Source organism: Triturus cristatus, chromosome 6 (assembly GCF_964204655.1).
Source record: "Triturus cristatus chromosome 6, aTriCri1.1, whole genome shotgun sequence".
NCBI lineage: Eukaryota > Metazoa > Chordata > Amphibia > Caudata > Salamandridae > Triturus > Triturus cristatus.
Window position 1 is genome coordinate 1,317,827,753 of NC_140589.1, and position 15,825 is coordinate 1,317,843,577.

A 15,825-nucleotide genomic window follows, 5' to 3' on the forward strand; every position below is an offset into this window, starting at 1 on the left:
GGGAAGGCAAGGGCAGTGCAGCATCAGTGAGGGACTGACACGTTGAAGAAAGCGGGGGAAGGAGTGGATGTCTATGTCCTCTCTGGGGAGCCCGGGGGCTATTCCGCCTCTGGAGCACCCAAGCTGTCTACCAGCCCGTCCCAGACCCTTGCTGCTTCCATTACGCCTAATCCTCTTTTAGCCTTCTTAACCAGTAGCTGCCCTTTACAGCCCACCCATTTTTCCAATTCTTTTTTCCAAGCAATTATTCAGGGTCCTCCCGGCAATTTCCAACATTGTGCAATTTCTCACTTAGCCAGAATAAATGCTAAGTCTTGAAACCTGCTTGTAATTTTTGTTTTGGAAGTAAGTAGGAACATACCCAGCAAGCAATGGCCCAGGGAGAAGGGAACCTTCTTTCCTATAACAGCCTCTACTATGTTTGTGATCTCTTCGCAAAATAGGCGTAGCCCAGGGCACTCCCAGAACAAATGTAAGATGTGCACTTTTTCTTCTCTGCATCTGGGGAAAGCAACCTCGGCTACATGAAAGTATTGTCTAATACTTGTGGGGGTGAGATAGAACCTGTGCAACACATAATAATTGATGAGTTTGAAACTGGCCCAGTCCCTGTCAGGAATAGGGATACCCAAGTCCTCCTCCAATAGCACCTTCAGGCACTCCAGTGGGTGCTGACAATCAGCCTGGTTTGCATTGTGGAGACGGGACACTGTTTTTATTGTGCCAGCAGACAGTGCCACATATTAACAGGTCTAGAGAGCACACAGCTCCGCAGAGCTCTTGCCCCAATGTTTCCTGATTGCCATAGTGAGTGCTCTGTGTAAGAGGAAGTCGCCCTGTGGCAAGATAAATTCTTCCTGGAATTCCACAGATGGCAACAGCATGGAGTCTTTGAAGAGATCCCCCAGCCTTGTCACCCCCGCTTCCACCCATATATTTATATTTCTCCAGCAGCCTCCATGCGGCAAGCGTTTTAAAAGAGCGATCAGCAGGTCTGGGGAATTTGGAATTTGAGTACCCGTCTTCTGCAAACATCTGCGCCAGCTGCAATTCATTGTATTCTCAGCAACACTTTGGAGAGGGTGGTAGAGGTTGGCGCAAATGGGCTCAAAACCCTAGTTGGGTTTCTCATGCTGCCAGCCACTGATCAACCAATTGAGTTGGGCTGCAATATATTACTTCTCAAAGTCGGGGACTGCCAGACCTCCTGACGTTGTGGGGTGCCGCAGTGTATCCAGTGCCACCCGTTTCCGTCTTGCCCCCAGATGAAAGCAATGATTAGGGAGTCTAGCTCCCGAAACACTGCTCATGGAACGCTTATTGGGAGCATTCCAAAGAAATATAGGAAGCACAGCAGGGCCACCATCTTTAGGAGCGCAATGTGGCCCGCCACCAATAGTGAAAATGTCTTCAAGAAGTCTGTGGAAGCTCGTAGGGACCTGAGGGCCTGACCCACATTGCCTTCTAAGAAATCTGCCTGTTCATGGCATACTCTAATTCCCAGATAACTTAGCCATCAGGGCTCCCACTGCAAGTTCTCCAAACTCATCTGAGGATTCCCATTTGGTGTCATATGGAAGAGTCTGGACTTCTGTCACTTAACCCTAAGTCCAGAAAACAGACCACATCTCTCTAACATGGTTCTAGCACCAGCCAGATCCTCCTTGGCTTCTCGGAGAAAGATTAGTAAGTCATCTGCATATAATGCTATGCAGTGTTGGTGGCCCCCTATTCTCAGGCCCCAAAAGCTGTGCCCCATGCACGCATAAGCAGCCAGGAGCGCCACAGCCAGTGGAAAGAGCAAGGGGGACAGGGGGCAACCCTCCCTTGTCCCCCTGCCTACCGCATGCAGAGCAGAGATGGTCCACCCTGTGTGCACTCAGGTGGTCGGGTCTGCGTACAATAGTTTTATTCAAGTCACGAAGTTCCCCCCTAGTCCCATATGTGCCAATACCTCACAGAGTTAGTGCCATTCCACACTTTTGAATGCGTTCTCGATATCAATAGCAAATACCAGCGCGTAGTCGTCAGCATCTAATATGGCCAGAAGTCGCCTGATGTTTATCGCTGTGTTGTGGCACGAGATGAACCCTGACTGATCCGGACGGACCAGTTTGGTCATGTAGGGCAACAGCCTGGCGATGATACTGCTTAGTATTTTGTAGTCGGTGTTTGTCATTGAAAGTGGCCTATATGCTAAACGATTATGTGCTGATTTTCCTGACTTTAGGATGGAAATTATTAGCGCTTCCCTAGTGGTATCTGTCAGCGTCTCCACATTCTTAGCTGCGGCATAAAGAGCAACTAGATTGGGCATCTATTCCACTGAGTAAACCTCGTAAAATTCGTCCGGGAAGCCATGTTTTTAATTGCCACCCGTACCTACTGCATAGTGATGTGCCCCCAGGCCCTCTACTTCTGCTTCCTCAAGATGCAGGAGGTGCAACTCTGTGAGGTAGGCTCGCACTGCCATATCATCATGCACCTCTAAGCTCCTGTATAAGGTAGAATAGTTTGAGCAAATAGGGCATTTATTCCTTCCTGTGTGTGATTGACCCCCTCCACATGTGTGCAGTCCATGTAATGCATATAATCAATGCATCGGAGGTGCTCCACCTGGGTTGCCACCACTTCCTTAGCCTTAAGGAGGTCCTGCTGGAGCTCCGGCCCCCAGGTCTATGAAGTTCAACATCCCGTAAATTTTGTTTGACAGTGACCATTTCCATTAGGATTGTAAATCTGATCCCTTTTGAATCTGCAATACAGTGACCCCGCTGGACTGCTTTAAAGGCGTCCCATTCTATTTGGGGAGATGAAGCCATGACCATATCATCATTGAAGTAATTGAGAAATCCTTCTCTAAACACCTGGTCTTTCAATGGTTCCAGCATCACTTTTCAGCTGAGGATCACAAGGGTATGCCGAACTCATCAAAGATGGAGGAGGATGGGATTATTATCAGTCACCGTGCAAGTCAAATATTCGATGGAGTGCACTAGTCTGTTGACATCAAGGGTACTAAGGAATGTGTCCAATCGCACATGGAGGTCTTGGAGTGGGGAGAAGAAGGAACAAAGCCGTTCTGGATGATGTGTTGTCCTCCAGTAATCCACTAACCCCTGTCATTGCTGACAGTACTCAAAGCGTGAGCTGTCTGCAAATCTGGCAGCGTAGGATGCAATCTGGACATCTGCTTTGCAGTTAAAGTCCCCCCATGAAGGTTGGGAATATTATGTAGTATGCTAGGGGACGTGACAGTACATCTAAAAATTCACTCTGATCGACATTATGAGCATAAACGTTCACTAGGGATATGAATTGGCCTTCGAGGCGTCCCTGGACCACCACATATCTGCCCTCTGTGTCAAGTGACATGTCAATATCCCACAAAGGTACTTCTGCCCTGATCTAAATCATAACCTCTCTGCCATAAGCCAAATATGTGGTATAGTAAGCCTGGCCTCTCCACCTACGGTGCAGCGCCAACCCCTCTTTCGCCATTTGAATGCTAGGTGAGGGAGAGGAGTTGACCTAACAGCTAGGGTGGTCGACCCCGAATCTGGGGAACTGGGTTTGAGTCTCGGCAATGTCGCTGAACATCCTGTGATTCTGGGCACATCACTTAATCTCCCCGTGCCTAACAAAAATGAATGTGTCCTCATGTAACACAAATGGTGCTATGTAGAGCGCTCTGATACCCAATACCTTCGGGTCAAGTTTGCGCTATATAAAACTCTGTAAAATACAATAAATGTATATTCCTTGTCTATTGAGGTGAGAAAACACCTTGTATCGTTTGGTCATGGTGCGCATGCCACAGATATTCAAGGAGAGGCATTTATATGTCATAGAAACCACTATCCGCAGAAGAGAGGATCAGCATGTGCAGCCCCATCTCCCCCGTTCACCCATCCCTCTCCTTCACCCACTTCTCTATGTGGTACTAATAGTGTATGCAAGAGTCTGTGACTCTAGTTTCCACCACATATTAACAAACAACAAAAACACCAACTCCCCTTCCGCAAGACAAGCAGTTGTTTGCTTTCCATCCAAACAATTGGTCTAGTACTAGCAAACTTGGCAGAGTACCCAATGGGTCTAAGGGGGGGAACACCTGTGCTATTCCCACTGGCTCCAATTCCCATCCAGTGAGAGACAGGGTAGCGTCCAACCCTATGAGCAAGCTTTAGTGTGAAATGTCTTTATGTTTGCTGATATGACTGGCTCCCAGCCCTTCCTTTTCTTATCTCTGTTCCAAGCAAGTTAGAGTGTCAGATAAGATCATTAGACGATCTCAGAGTCACCTTGGGCAAAACTAGGCTTGAGACCACGGAGCTGGCGAATCCCCTATCCGAATCAAAGTCTCATAGCACAGCCTCTGTCCCTGGTGTGGTGAGGCCTGTGTCTCGTCTGCTGATTTGTGCCACCACCTCCACCACACTCTGTCTACCCAGCTGCGCCTCAGCCTGTGGGGGCCGCAGAGCTCCTCAGTGATTCTATGCGCCGAGATCTGGAGCACCTCACGCACTTCATTTGGGGACTTTGGCTCGGTCCCGGCTGTGGACACTTATACGGCCAGTCCCACAATTCTTGTGGGTTCTGGAAGAATTCCATTTCCTCCGGTGTTGCCACTCTCTGACAGGAAAGATCACGCATACGGCAATCCCACCTGCCAGGGTCTCTTTTTGGCAGCCTGAAAAGAGGCCCTTTGCCTTTGTACATCCCAGGAGCAGTTAAGGAAAATCCAGACCACGGCATTATCAACTCGTAAGACTCCAGTGCAGCGGGTTTGCGCTAAGATGTGGTCACAGTCTTTGTAAAATAGCAGGAGAGGCACCACTTCCTTAGCCTTAAGGAGGTCCTGCTGGAGCTCCGGCCCCCAGGTCTATGAAGTTCAACATCCCGTAAATTTTGTTTGACAGTGACCATTTCCATTAGGATTGTAAATCTGATCCCTTTTGAATCTGCAATACAGTGACCCCGCTGGACTGCTTTAAAGGCGTCCCATTCTATTTGGGGAGATGAAGCCATGACCATATCATCATTGAAGTAATTGAGAAATCCTTCTCTAAACACCTGGTCTTTCAATGGTTCCAGCATCACTTTTCAGCTGAGGATCACAAGGGTATGCCGAACTCATCAAAGATGGAGGAGGATGGGATTATTATCAGTCACCGTGCAAGTCAAATATTCGATGGAGTGCACTAGTCTGTTGACATCAAGGGTACTAAGGAATGTGTCCAATCGCACATGGAGGTCTTGGAGTGGGGAGAAGAAGGAACAAAGCCGTTCTGGATGATGTGTTGTCCTCCAGTAATCCACTAACCCCTGTCATTGCTGACAGTACTCAAAGCGTGAGCTGTCTGCAAATCTGGCAGCGTAGGATGCAATCTGGACATCTGCTTTGCAGTTAAAGTCCCCCCATGAAGGTTGGGAATATTATGTAGTATGCTAGGGGACGTGACAGTACATCTAAAAATTCACTCTGATCGACATTATGAGCATAAACGTTCACTAGGGATATGAATTGGCCTTCGAGGCGTCCCTGGACCACCACATATCTGCCCTCTGTGTCAAGTGACATGTCAATATCCCACAAAGGTACTTCTGCCCTGATCTAAATCATAACCTCTCTGCCATAAGCCAAATATGTGGTATAGTAAGCCTGGCCTCTCCACCTACGGTGCAGCGCCAACCCCTCTTTCGCCATTTGAATGCTAGGTGAGGGAGAGGAGTTGACCTAACAGCTAGGGTGGTCGACCCCGAATCTGGGGAACTGGGTTTGAGTCTCGGCAATGTCGCTGAACATCCTGTGATTCTGGGCACATCACTTAATCTCCCCGTGCCTAACAAAAATGAATGTGTCCTCATGTAACACAAATGGTGCTATGTAGAGCGCTCTGATACCCAATACCTTCGGGTCAAGTTTGCGCTATATAAAACTCTGTAAAATACAATAAATGTATATTCCTTGTCTATTGAGGTGAGAAAACACCTTGTATCGTTTGGTCATGGTGCGCATGCCACAGATATTCAAGGAGAGGCATTTATATGTCATAGAAACCACTATCCGCAGAAGAGAGGATCAGCATGTGCAGCCCCATCTCCCCCGTTCACCCATCCCTCTCCTTCACCCACTTCTCTATGTGGTACTAATAGTGTATGCAAGAGTCTGTGACTCTAGTTTCCACCACATATTAACAAACAACAAAAACACCAACTCCCCTTCCGCAAGACAAGCAGTTGTTTGCTTTCCATCCAAACAATTGGTCTAGTACTAGCAAACTTGGCAGAGTACCCAATGGGTCTAAGGGGGGGAACACCTGTGCTATTCCCACTGGCTCCAATTCCCATCCAGTGAGAGACAGGGTAGCGTCCAACCCTATGAGCAAGCTTTAGTGTGAAATGTCTTTATGTTTGCTGATATGACTGGCTCCCAGCCCTTCCTTTTCTTATCTCTGTTCCAAGCAAGTTAGAGTGTCAGATAAGATCATTAGACGATCTCAGAGTCACCTTGGGCAAAACTAGGCTTGAGACCACGGAGCTGGCGGATCCCCTATCCGAATCAAAGTCTCATAGCACAGCCTCTGTCCCTGGTGTGGTGAGGCCTGTGTCTCGTCTGCTGATTTGTGCCACCACCTCCACCACACTCTGTCTACCCAGCTGCGCCTCAGCCTGTGGGGGCCGCAGAGCTCCTCAGTGATTCTATGCGCCGAGATCTGGAGCACCTCACGCACTTCATTTGGGGACTTTGGCTCGGTCCCGGCTGTGGACACTTATACGGCCAGTCCCACAATTCTTGTGGGTTCTGGAAGAATTCCATTTCCTCCGGTGTTGCCACTCTCTGACAGGAAAGATCACGCATACGGCAATCCCACCTGCCAGGGTCTCTTTTTGGCAGCCTGAAAAGAGGCCCTTTGCCTTTGTACATCCCAGGAGCAGTTAAGGAAAATCCAGACCACGGCATTATCAACTCGTAAGACTCCAGTGCAGCGGGTTTGCGCTAAGATGTGGTCACAGTCTTTGTAAAATAGCAGGAGAGGCACCACTGGCCTCAGCGGGGCCCCTGGCAATGGCAGCCTGGCCGGCATGCAGTGAGCGCACTCCAGGGCAAAAAAGTTGGAGGGACTCTCCGGTGCCATCTCCTCCCACAGCCACCCCTCAAGGTAGTCCATCATATTTGTTCCTTCACTCTTCTCTGGCGGGCCTACACCACAAATATTATTCCTACGGTAGTGGTTCTCTGCGTCCTCGGCTCGTATCGCGTGGGTGCGTATCTTGGCCTTCATGTGGGACATGTGCTCCGTTGACGAAGCAAGCACAAGCGACATCTCCAACAGCGTTCTTTCAGTAGTAGTGACTCTCTCAGCCAGGTGCCTATGTTCATCTCTCACTTTGCCAAGGTCAGAGCTCAGATTGTCGATTTTGGTTTCCAGTGCAGTGCGTGATGCAGTGATGGCTCTAAGAATGTCATGGAGTGTGGAATCCCCATCTGTTTCCCGTAGTGGGAGTGCTCGCTCGCCGTCCTAACAGTAGTGACAGCTCCCTCAGGGTCCAGGTCTCGTCTGTGGGTGGATTTTCCCATGGCTGCCACAGATAGGTGGTGGCCAGCAGCACAAGCCTCCGCCCATGTGGGTAAACAGATGCAGGCTATGTCTGCCCAGGAGATCCAGCAGCAGGGCACAATAGCAACCAAGACACAGCTGCACAAGGGGCAGGCTATCTACAGATCCTTCACTGACTGGAGTTGTTTTAGGCTTCCCCGCAGTGGCGACCCCGGGGTACCCCCACGAACAAGGGAAAAAATGCCCCCAGGAGGAGTTCCTCTTCAGCGGTGCATTAGTGCTCCACCGTCCCACCGGTTATCTCCCCCCTGGTCGGCTGCCCCAGGGTCAGGAGCCTCCAAGCGCACGTATGATTATTCTGGGCTATGAGGCACTTAGCATAGGCTGCCTGGCAGAACAATGCTGGACAAAAAGCAAATTCACCCTTTGGCTCAGCTACATGACCACCACTTCCATGCCCCAATATGTGGCACCTGCTCTCCTGGCCGCTGGTCCCTTATACACCCCCTTCAAAATCAAGCTGTGGGGGAAGATTCAAGGTATGCATGGGGATAATTCAGCTCTGTACTTCACTCTGTGTTGGCAATTTCCGCCAGGTGCCTCCCAACGGGGTTCCAACACCTGCCTGCAGGCTGAGCTGGCCGCACTCTCAACCTATGCCCCACCTGCCCACCACAGCTTAGCTCAGTGTGTCTCATCTGCCCACCGACTTCCCCTAGTTTCTCAAGGAATGCAGCTAAGGTGCCTATGTTTTTATGCCCCCGCGCAGAATCCCCAAGTCACACTGCTTCTTCAGCGACTCTAAGTGGGGCCCTTTCTTCTGCTCCCAGAGCCCCTGTCACCTGCCGACATGCAGGTTGAACGTGCACAGCACCCACTGCTCTCTAAGAGCTTCCTCAATCAGTCCAGTGCTACACCCAGCGCTCACTCTCTATGTCCCAGTCCGTGTGGCTTCAAAGGCACCCCCATGGGGTGCCCCGTCCTCCTCTCAGCAGCCTTGTCTTCCGGCCAACTGCAGATCAACCAGACCCTCCGGTGCATGCGCCCTCCTGCTGATCCACAGACTGACCAGGCCCTCCTGTGCGCCGCACTCACTCCCTTGTTGGTCTGTCCCAGCAGGAAGCGGTCTTCACCAACCAGGCACAGTCAGCAACCAGAGCCCTCACACTCCCCTGGGCCAGCAGCACATCAGCTGCAGAACCACCCCAGGTGAGTTCCAGGCAGTCTCTGCTCTGGTCTTCCCCAGGTCAGTTTCAGTCCCACAAGGGCCGGGCTCCACTCTTGTCACTCTGCACCGGCCACCCACTGTATTGATCCAGTTCCAGGACTTCTGGCGAGCCGTTCAGCTCCCCTCAATGATTGGGGGGCAGTTGGAGGAGCGAGTCTGTAGGCCAGCTCTAAGCTGCCTCCAGTCACAGCTCCACCAGCAATGTCCCAGAGCCACCAGCCCGACTCCTCCCAGGGTCTCCTCAGCGCCAGTCTGCTGCCATCTTAGATCGCTGCCATCCATGGCAGTTAGCATCAAGGACCTCAGATCTCTGTTTAGCTGCCATCTACTAGGTCAATGGAAGTCTCAGCAGATTATTTAACACCAGGCAATCTCCTCTAAGTTCCTTGGGTCCCTGGGCTGACAGGAGCTTCACAGGATTACAACAGATAGGGATCGGAAGTTTAGAGCTATAAAGCAACTCTGCATACTACATCGGTGTTCGGCCATGTCCCCACTCTCTCTTAGTTTTGTTGTTCCTGTGCTCCTGTGGTAGAATTTTTGCCCCAAATTGCTCTAAATTGCTCACGCTGGTGCAATCGAGTAGTTTCAATAATGTTGCATCACAAAAGTAATGAGTAAATACTGAAATTACTTTGATTACTCGTAATTACAATTTCACCCAGGCCTAGTTACGGGGGGGGGGGGCATATGTCTCCTTCATCTGAGGAGGAGTTGGTGCCTGTGAGGAGGAGCAGGTCTATGGGGTCGCCTGCTTTATTTCCCAGTGGGTCCTGTTCTGAAAGTTGCAACTGATGTGCATCAGATGAATAAAGATGCAGTTTCAAAGACATTAGCTGCTAAATCAAAAGGTAAGACTAAGGATTTAAGAGGGCCCAACCCACCAGTAATATTCCCGTGGATAGTTCTTCAGCTTCTGACTCAGATCTTCCAGTACTTTGTGTTCGGGCAAGTAAATTAGGAGGTAGGAGATTCCCCAGTTATTGAACCATAGTAGAAACAATTCAGGTTTTGTTTCATTTTCCTCACCTGACGTTTCTGCAATATGATAAGCCTTTAGCCTCTGTTATGCCTCTGCAAAAAAACAATTAAGGATTTAGTCTTCAGAGAATGGAAGGATATGGAACTTTCAAACATTTCCAGATTTTCAAAAAAGCTATACTAACTAGACATATCAGAGGAGGTGCTTCCCCATAACCTAAAGGTTGACGCGATTTTAACAACACTAATTGGTCATACTATGATAAATCCAGAAGGCTGTTCACCTACACGTGCAGTTGATAAGAAGGTGGCAATGCCTCAAGGCTGATACGTAGTGAGTTAATACTGCATAATCCCTAGTCAAAGACTTTGAAAGATTATCAGTGCTAATACAGAAAGGTACAGACTGCTCAGACCTCTTGGACCAGATGGAACTGGAATAACGTTTTTAGCTGACGTTTCTTCCGACATTTTGAGATCGACATCTGTGCCAGCAGGGGCAGCTTCAATGGCTAGATGGAATCTATGGATTCGGAAGTGGAAGGCAGACAAGTCATTTTAGTTGGCCCTAGTAAAGTCTCCATTTTAACGAAAGAAGTTATTTTGAGTTGAAATGGATGCCATGATTACAACACCATTTAAGGACAGAAAGCATGCCTTGACCCATAAGGGAAAGTTTTCTAGTTCTTGTAAGTCATGGGGCAGGAAATTGTATGACACTTGAAAGAAGTATTTAAAGTTGTATTCTTCTCATTGGAAACAATTCCAGCCAAAGAAGTGTCTGGTAAAGAATGAGTCAGCAATCCAACCTGGGACTTCCCGATGGAAGTCCTGACTACTACCTTGTGCCTTCCAAAATGCATGTCATTGGCGAAGGGTCCAGATTTTTCTCCCAGACTGGTGAAGAGATGTCTCTGATCAGTGTGTCTTGTACATCATCAAGAGAAGTTAACTTTCAGACTGTCTCTTTGGACTCTGTCCTCCTGTGCCCAGAGATTCAATCAGATGCCAAGTCCTATGGGAGGGGGTTCCGGCTTTATGGAACTAGAATGCAATAGTTTCAATTTCACAAGATGAGAGAACACAGAGTATACTCATTTATATTTTTAGTTGAAAAGTGTTTGGAGTTTTACAGGATGGTCTTTACATAAAGAGTGTGAGTCAAAGCACTTCACAGGGTAAAACTACAATGCATCATACAATGCACAAGTATCTTACCATCACAGATCTTCAGAAGGCCTGTTTGCACATACTGATCCTCAAACATCTTCAAATGTTTTCACAGTTGTCTGTAGGCAATCTCCAGTTTCAATTCAGGATTCTGCCTTTTGGGTTACAATTGGCACAAAATGTATTCACAAAAGTGTTGGGTCTGTTGGCTGCGCTGCTTCATCAGGAAGTCATCTTCTTTCAACCTTAACTGGTTGATTGGCTGGTTCACTCATCATCGAGAGCTCAGATGGAACAGCAAACACAGCGAGTGTTCTCAGGTCTAAGAGTCCATAGGTTTTTGATAAGGTTGGAAAAGTTGCAGTTGGTGCCATGTCAAGGCTGACTTTAAGCGCACAAGATTTCAAATGGACATTGGATTGGTAATGCTTCCAGAGGAGAGAGTTGTCAAGATCCAGTCTCACATCATGGATTTTCTCTCTCAATCCCCCCTGACTGCTGCACATTGCTTACAGATGAAGGGGATCTGGTAGCAACAATTATTTTGTATCTACCAGCAAGGTCTTGAGACATATCCTGAGTTGCTAAAATCCAATTTCTCAGGGTCTTTCCTTTAGAAACCTAAAGTCCACCTCTGTGTGGCATGACTTGAGGAAGATGAATACACCGAGTCTGTTGTGAGGGGTACCCCCTTCCCCTCCCTCTCCAATAATCATAAAGATGCATACTAGCCTGACAGGTTGGGGGCTTGGTTGGAATATCAACATGTTCAGTGTCTTTTGTCCCTGTTTCCAAGGAATTAGAAGTCATTTGGCTGGTGCTTATGGATTTCTTTCACTTGCTGAAGAGAAAGACCACATTGATCAGAATGGAGAACATGACTTCAAAGTCATAGATCAACAAGCAAGACGATAGCATGATTGGCTCCTCTCTGTCAAATTTCTAGCCAATTTTTTGCTTGGCCAGAACTGAATGTGATTTCTGTCTTACAAATCCACATTCAGGGAATCTGCCATGCCATTGTGGGCAGTCTGAGCAGGGACATTCCAACATTCTCTTCCATTACAGGTGTTTGATCAAATATGCCAGTAGCGGAGTCAGCCAGGAGTATTTCTGTTTGCCTCTGCTCTCAATTCTCAGGTGGAAAAATGTGGTCAATGGGGAAGGACCATGACCCAAGTATCTTCTTTATGCTCTTTTTTTCTTTCCACAGAATTCTTAGGTTTTTGAGCATAGTGATAAGAAAGAGGACCTCAGTGATATTTATTGCTCCAGTGTGATCCCGCTCCTGCTAATTTCCTTTCCTGATATTGATGAGGGTGTCTCAGGAACTAGTGATGTTTACAAACCCATTCCCCCCCAGCTGTTCCAATTTTGTATTAGAAGACTCTCTCAAGGCTCAGACTAGTTTCCTGGAGGTTGAAAGGTTAGGGTTGAGGAGTTTGGAACTGTCTGATTCTCTGGTGTCTTCAGTGCAGGCTTCTAGAAGGACATCTGCATTTAAATCTTATGCCAAACTTTGGAGATCTTTCAACATGTGGTGTGTCTCTAATTAATTTCACTACTAATGGTGTGTTTTCCTCAATGGCAAAAACGACCCCAGTCTGCACTCTCTTTATTAAGATTTCAAAAATTCATGGCAATTTTAATATCAATTTGTTTGTCGTTATAGAGTTCTCCGAAGAGTATGTAATGTTGTTTTCACATTACGTCATTCTCACATTCCATCGTCAGGAGATACTTTTAATGATATGTCCAATGCATTTCGGGCTGAGCCCTTCATCATGGGCTGTTTCCTGGCATGTAGATGTTAGTTCTTGAAGATCGCGTTAGGTAAAACGCGCTAGTGAATGTGTAGCGTATTTTACCGATCGCGATGATTACATATGCTTTGCAGAACTCTATAAAGACAAATAAATTGAAATGAAAATTGCCATGGATTAATGGTTTAGTTTTTGAAATCTTAATAAAGAGAGTGCAGACTGGGGACGTTTTTGCCGTTGAGGAAAACCCAGCAATAGTAATTCTACTAATCACCTGTCTTGTGTTCAGGAGACGATACCCATCAGCACCCATTAAAAGATAAATTGAAAAAATTGTTCAAATCCAAGTGTGCGATTGTCAACCCTTTTCTTCTTCTAATCAATTTCACCCTTAGACAGTGGGTTTGATCTCCATTCTTTCTTTTTTACCTGATGGTTTTCACCTGGGGCTTAAAGCATTTACAGTGATGATTCACTGGGCAGCTATCAGGGCTATAAGGTGTGCACTGGATGAGCGGGGAGGCCTTCCACGACTGGACAATGAAGGCTATATATTATTATACTGGGTTTGGTGCAGTGTATAGTTTAAGAGTGTTAATAACATTTGCTATATCATTGCTTCAGTTCTCACACCTTGGGATCTTTTGTTGTTGTGAGAGGCACTATAGGACCTGGCTTTTGAGCCTCTGGAATCAGCAGATGTTAGGAGTCTAACATTAAAAACTTTTTTTTTAGTGGCAATAACATCTGCCAGACATTTTGGTGAACTAGGGTCTCTTTGTGGTAGACCCCCTTCCGCCTCCCAGTCCATTTTTTGTTCCCAAGGTAAATTCCACTTTTCCCAAACAACAGGAGTTGATGTTACCTAAGTTCTTTTCTTCTCCTACTTTAGAGGAAGATAATAGGCGTTAAACCCTTAATGTGAGAAGAGCAGTTCTCATCTAGCCTTTGGCTCCAACTCTTAATAGATGGATCAGGTCCTTAATCTCTTTAAATTGCAGGGCAGCAGGCTTGCTTTCTCCTCCTTGGGTGCAGGGCAGGTCTTCATGGGGTATGCCAACTACTCTTGCAGACATCCAGGGTGCCTATAAATATTGTGGAAATTTGCGAAGCGGCCACCTGGTCCATTCAATTTACTTTTGTGAACTATTAAGGAATTATGCAAGACTTTGATTTACAGGATATTTTTGGTTCCACGTTTTTTCCCTCTATGAAGTGATTAGTGGGAGGTTGTAGGTGTTGAATATGTCTAAAAAGTCCTCTGCGTTCAACCCAAGTTGTACTGGATTTGCATTGGTACATCTCATAATGTGATGAATTTAAGCAAGGAATAGACAAGAAGGTAATGCCTCAATTATGTACCAGTAATTGGATTACATTGCAATCCTTCTTTCCTAATTCAATTTATTGCCGCCTCCCACCACCCTGTACTTTCAAGATCAACTTGTTTTGGTTCCATCTTCTGCTTTGTACAAACAGGACGAGCAAGGGAATGGTCTGTTTTATTTGAAGGGTCATTGGTATCTTGGACATAGGTCTGCCTCATAATGTGATAAACTGAAGCAAAGGACAAGGACTCTGAGTAAAACAATTAACAGTAGGTAATTAAGGCATTTTATTACACAAGATCAAATAGCTTTTATTGTGGTCAAAATATACCATTATGAAGAAATCAGATATGTTTAATTATTTTTCTCTCGTTTCAGATGCGTGCACATGTCAATTCTAAATGGTTCCTGTTCCGAAAATATGTAGACAACTTTCTCCATGCCATCTTCCCTTCTACAGTTGTTCCGTTATACACAATGGTAAGATAAAATGTTGACATGCTTGCCTGATTTGCAAATCTGTGCTCTGCACTTCTGTAATGGAATTGTTATGGAGAACATATCTATTACAATTACTGAATAAGAAGAGCACATTATGAAAAGGAATTTTAGTGAACTGAAAACCTTTGAAAGATATGTCTGAAAATGTATTCTAGAAATGGCAGAATTGAGTAATGAGCTGCTCTAGTGCTTACTGTAACCCCAGTTAATCATTGGCCTTCCTTCTCCGGTGACATCAGGGTTTGTAAGCATATTGGGAAATGAAAGCCATATTAAGTACACATACACCTATGCTAAAATTGCCCTAAAATCAGAATACATGTTAATGATCACCTTATTTGTTGGATAACTTTGTAAGAGACACCACCAAGTGATTCCCTTCTACCAATCATATTTACTTACAATATGGAGTAGACCAAAAGGTCATATATCATTTCTGATAAGTCTCTCCTATTTATGAAAAGTTGTATTTGCTCCTATGATAGAATTTTCGATTCTCAGATGTCTTGGGCCTTCAAATCAGTAATTAAAATTACTGGTAACTTTCAGCACAAAGTACCTCAGTGAATAAAATAACATTTCCTCACAGAGGCGTGACTAAGAAGTTAGAAGGTGCATGTTTAGTCTGTCTCCTAACCCTTCCTTTGCGGCTTTCATTATACCAAAAGAAATTTTCCAACCATTCAAAGCCCTTCCAAACTATAACGGCTACCACTTCACTGGTACGTTTTACATTCTGTTCTAACTTACTGTCTTGGTATTTATGTTTTTTACCCCCCTTTCCCTCCCTTACCTTCCCACACACGAACCCACCCCTCCCCCTCCCCGCCCCCCTCCCTGTGAAATGAGGCATTCAGACCTGACTAGGTCTGTGAATGATGAATGGTGATCCAAACCCTAGTGACGGCGTACAACATATTGCTGTTGTCTCTTCATTAATATACTATACCAAGGCGAAAGAGAAATCATAGAAACTATTTTTCAAAAAATATCCAACTCTACTTGGTACACATTCTCATAGCCCACTTTTTATTATTATTATTTTTTATTTTTTTCCCCCCTCCCCCATTTTATTCCCCCCCTCTCTTTGCTCTTCCTGTAGAAATTGTAAATTTAGTCCACATACAATGACTCATTCCTCCGCATTCAAGAAGGCCTTGGCTTTAATTTTGGAGGAAAAAAATCGAGTTTGGTCTTTCCATATAACTTTCAAGCAAGCCGGACTAAGAAGAAAAGTCTGTGCACCCTTTACTTGAAACTGGGAAATCAACTGCCGCAGACGCCATCGT

General features: G+C 46.3%; 1 protein-coding gene across 1 annotated transcript in view; it reads left to right on the top strand.

Moving 5' to 3' along the window:
• The window catches only part of KMO (kynurenine 3-monooxygenase), a 412,483-nt gene that overhangs the window by 368,908 nt on the left and 27,750 nt on the right, over positions 1-15,825 (top strand). The window contains exon 13 of the mRNA XM_085612308.1: positions 14,414-14,515. Coding sequence (XP_085468434.1) covers positions 14,414-14,515 — 102 coding nt within the window. The remainder of the gene's footprint in view (positions 1-14,413; positions 14,516-15,825) is intronic.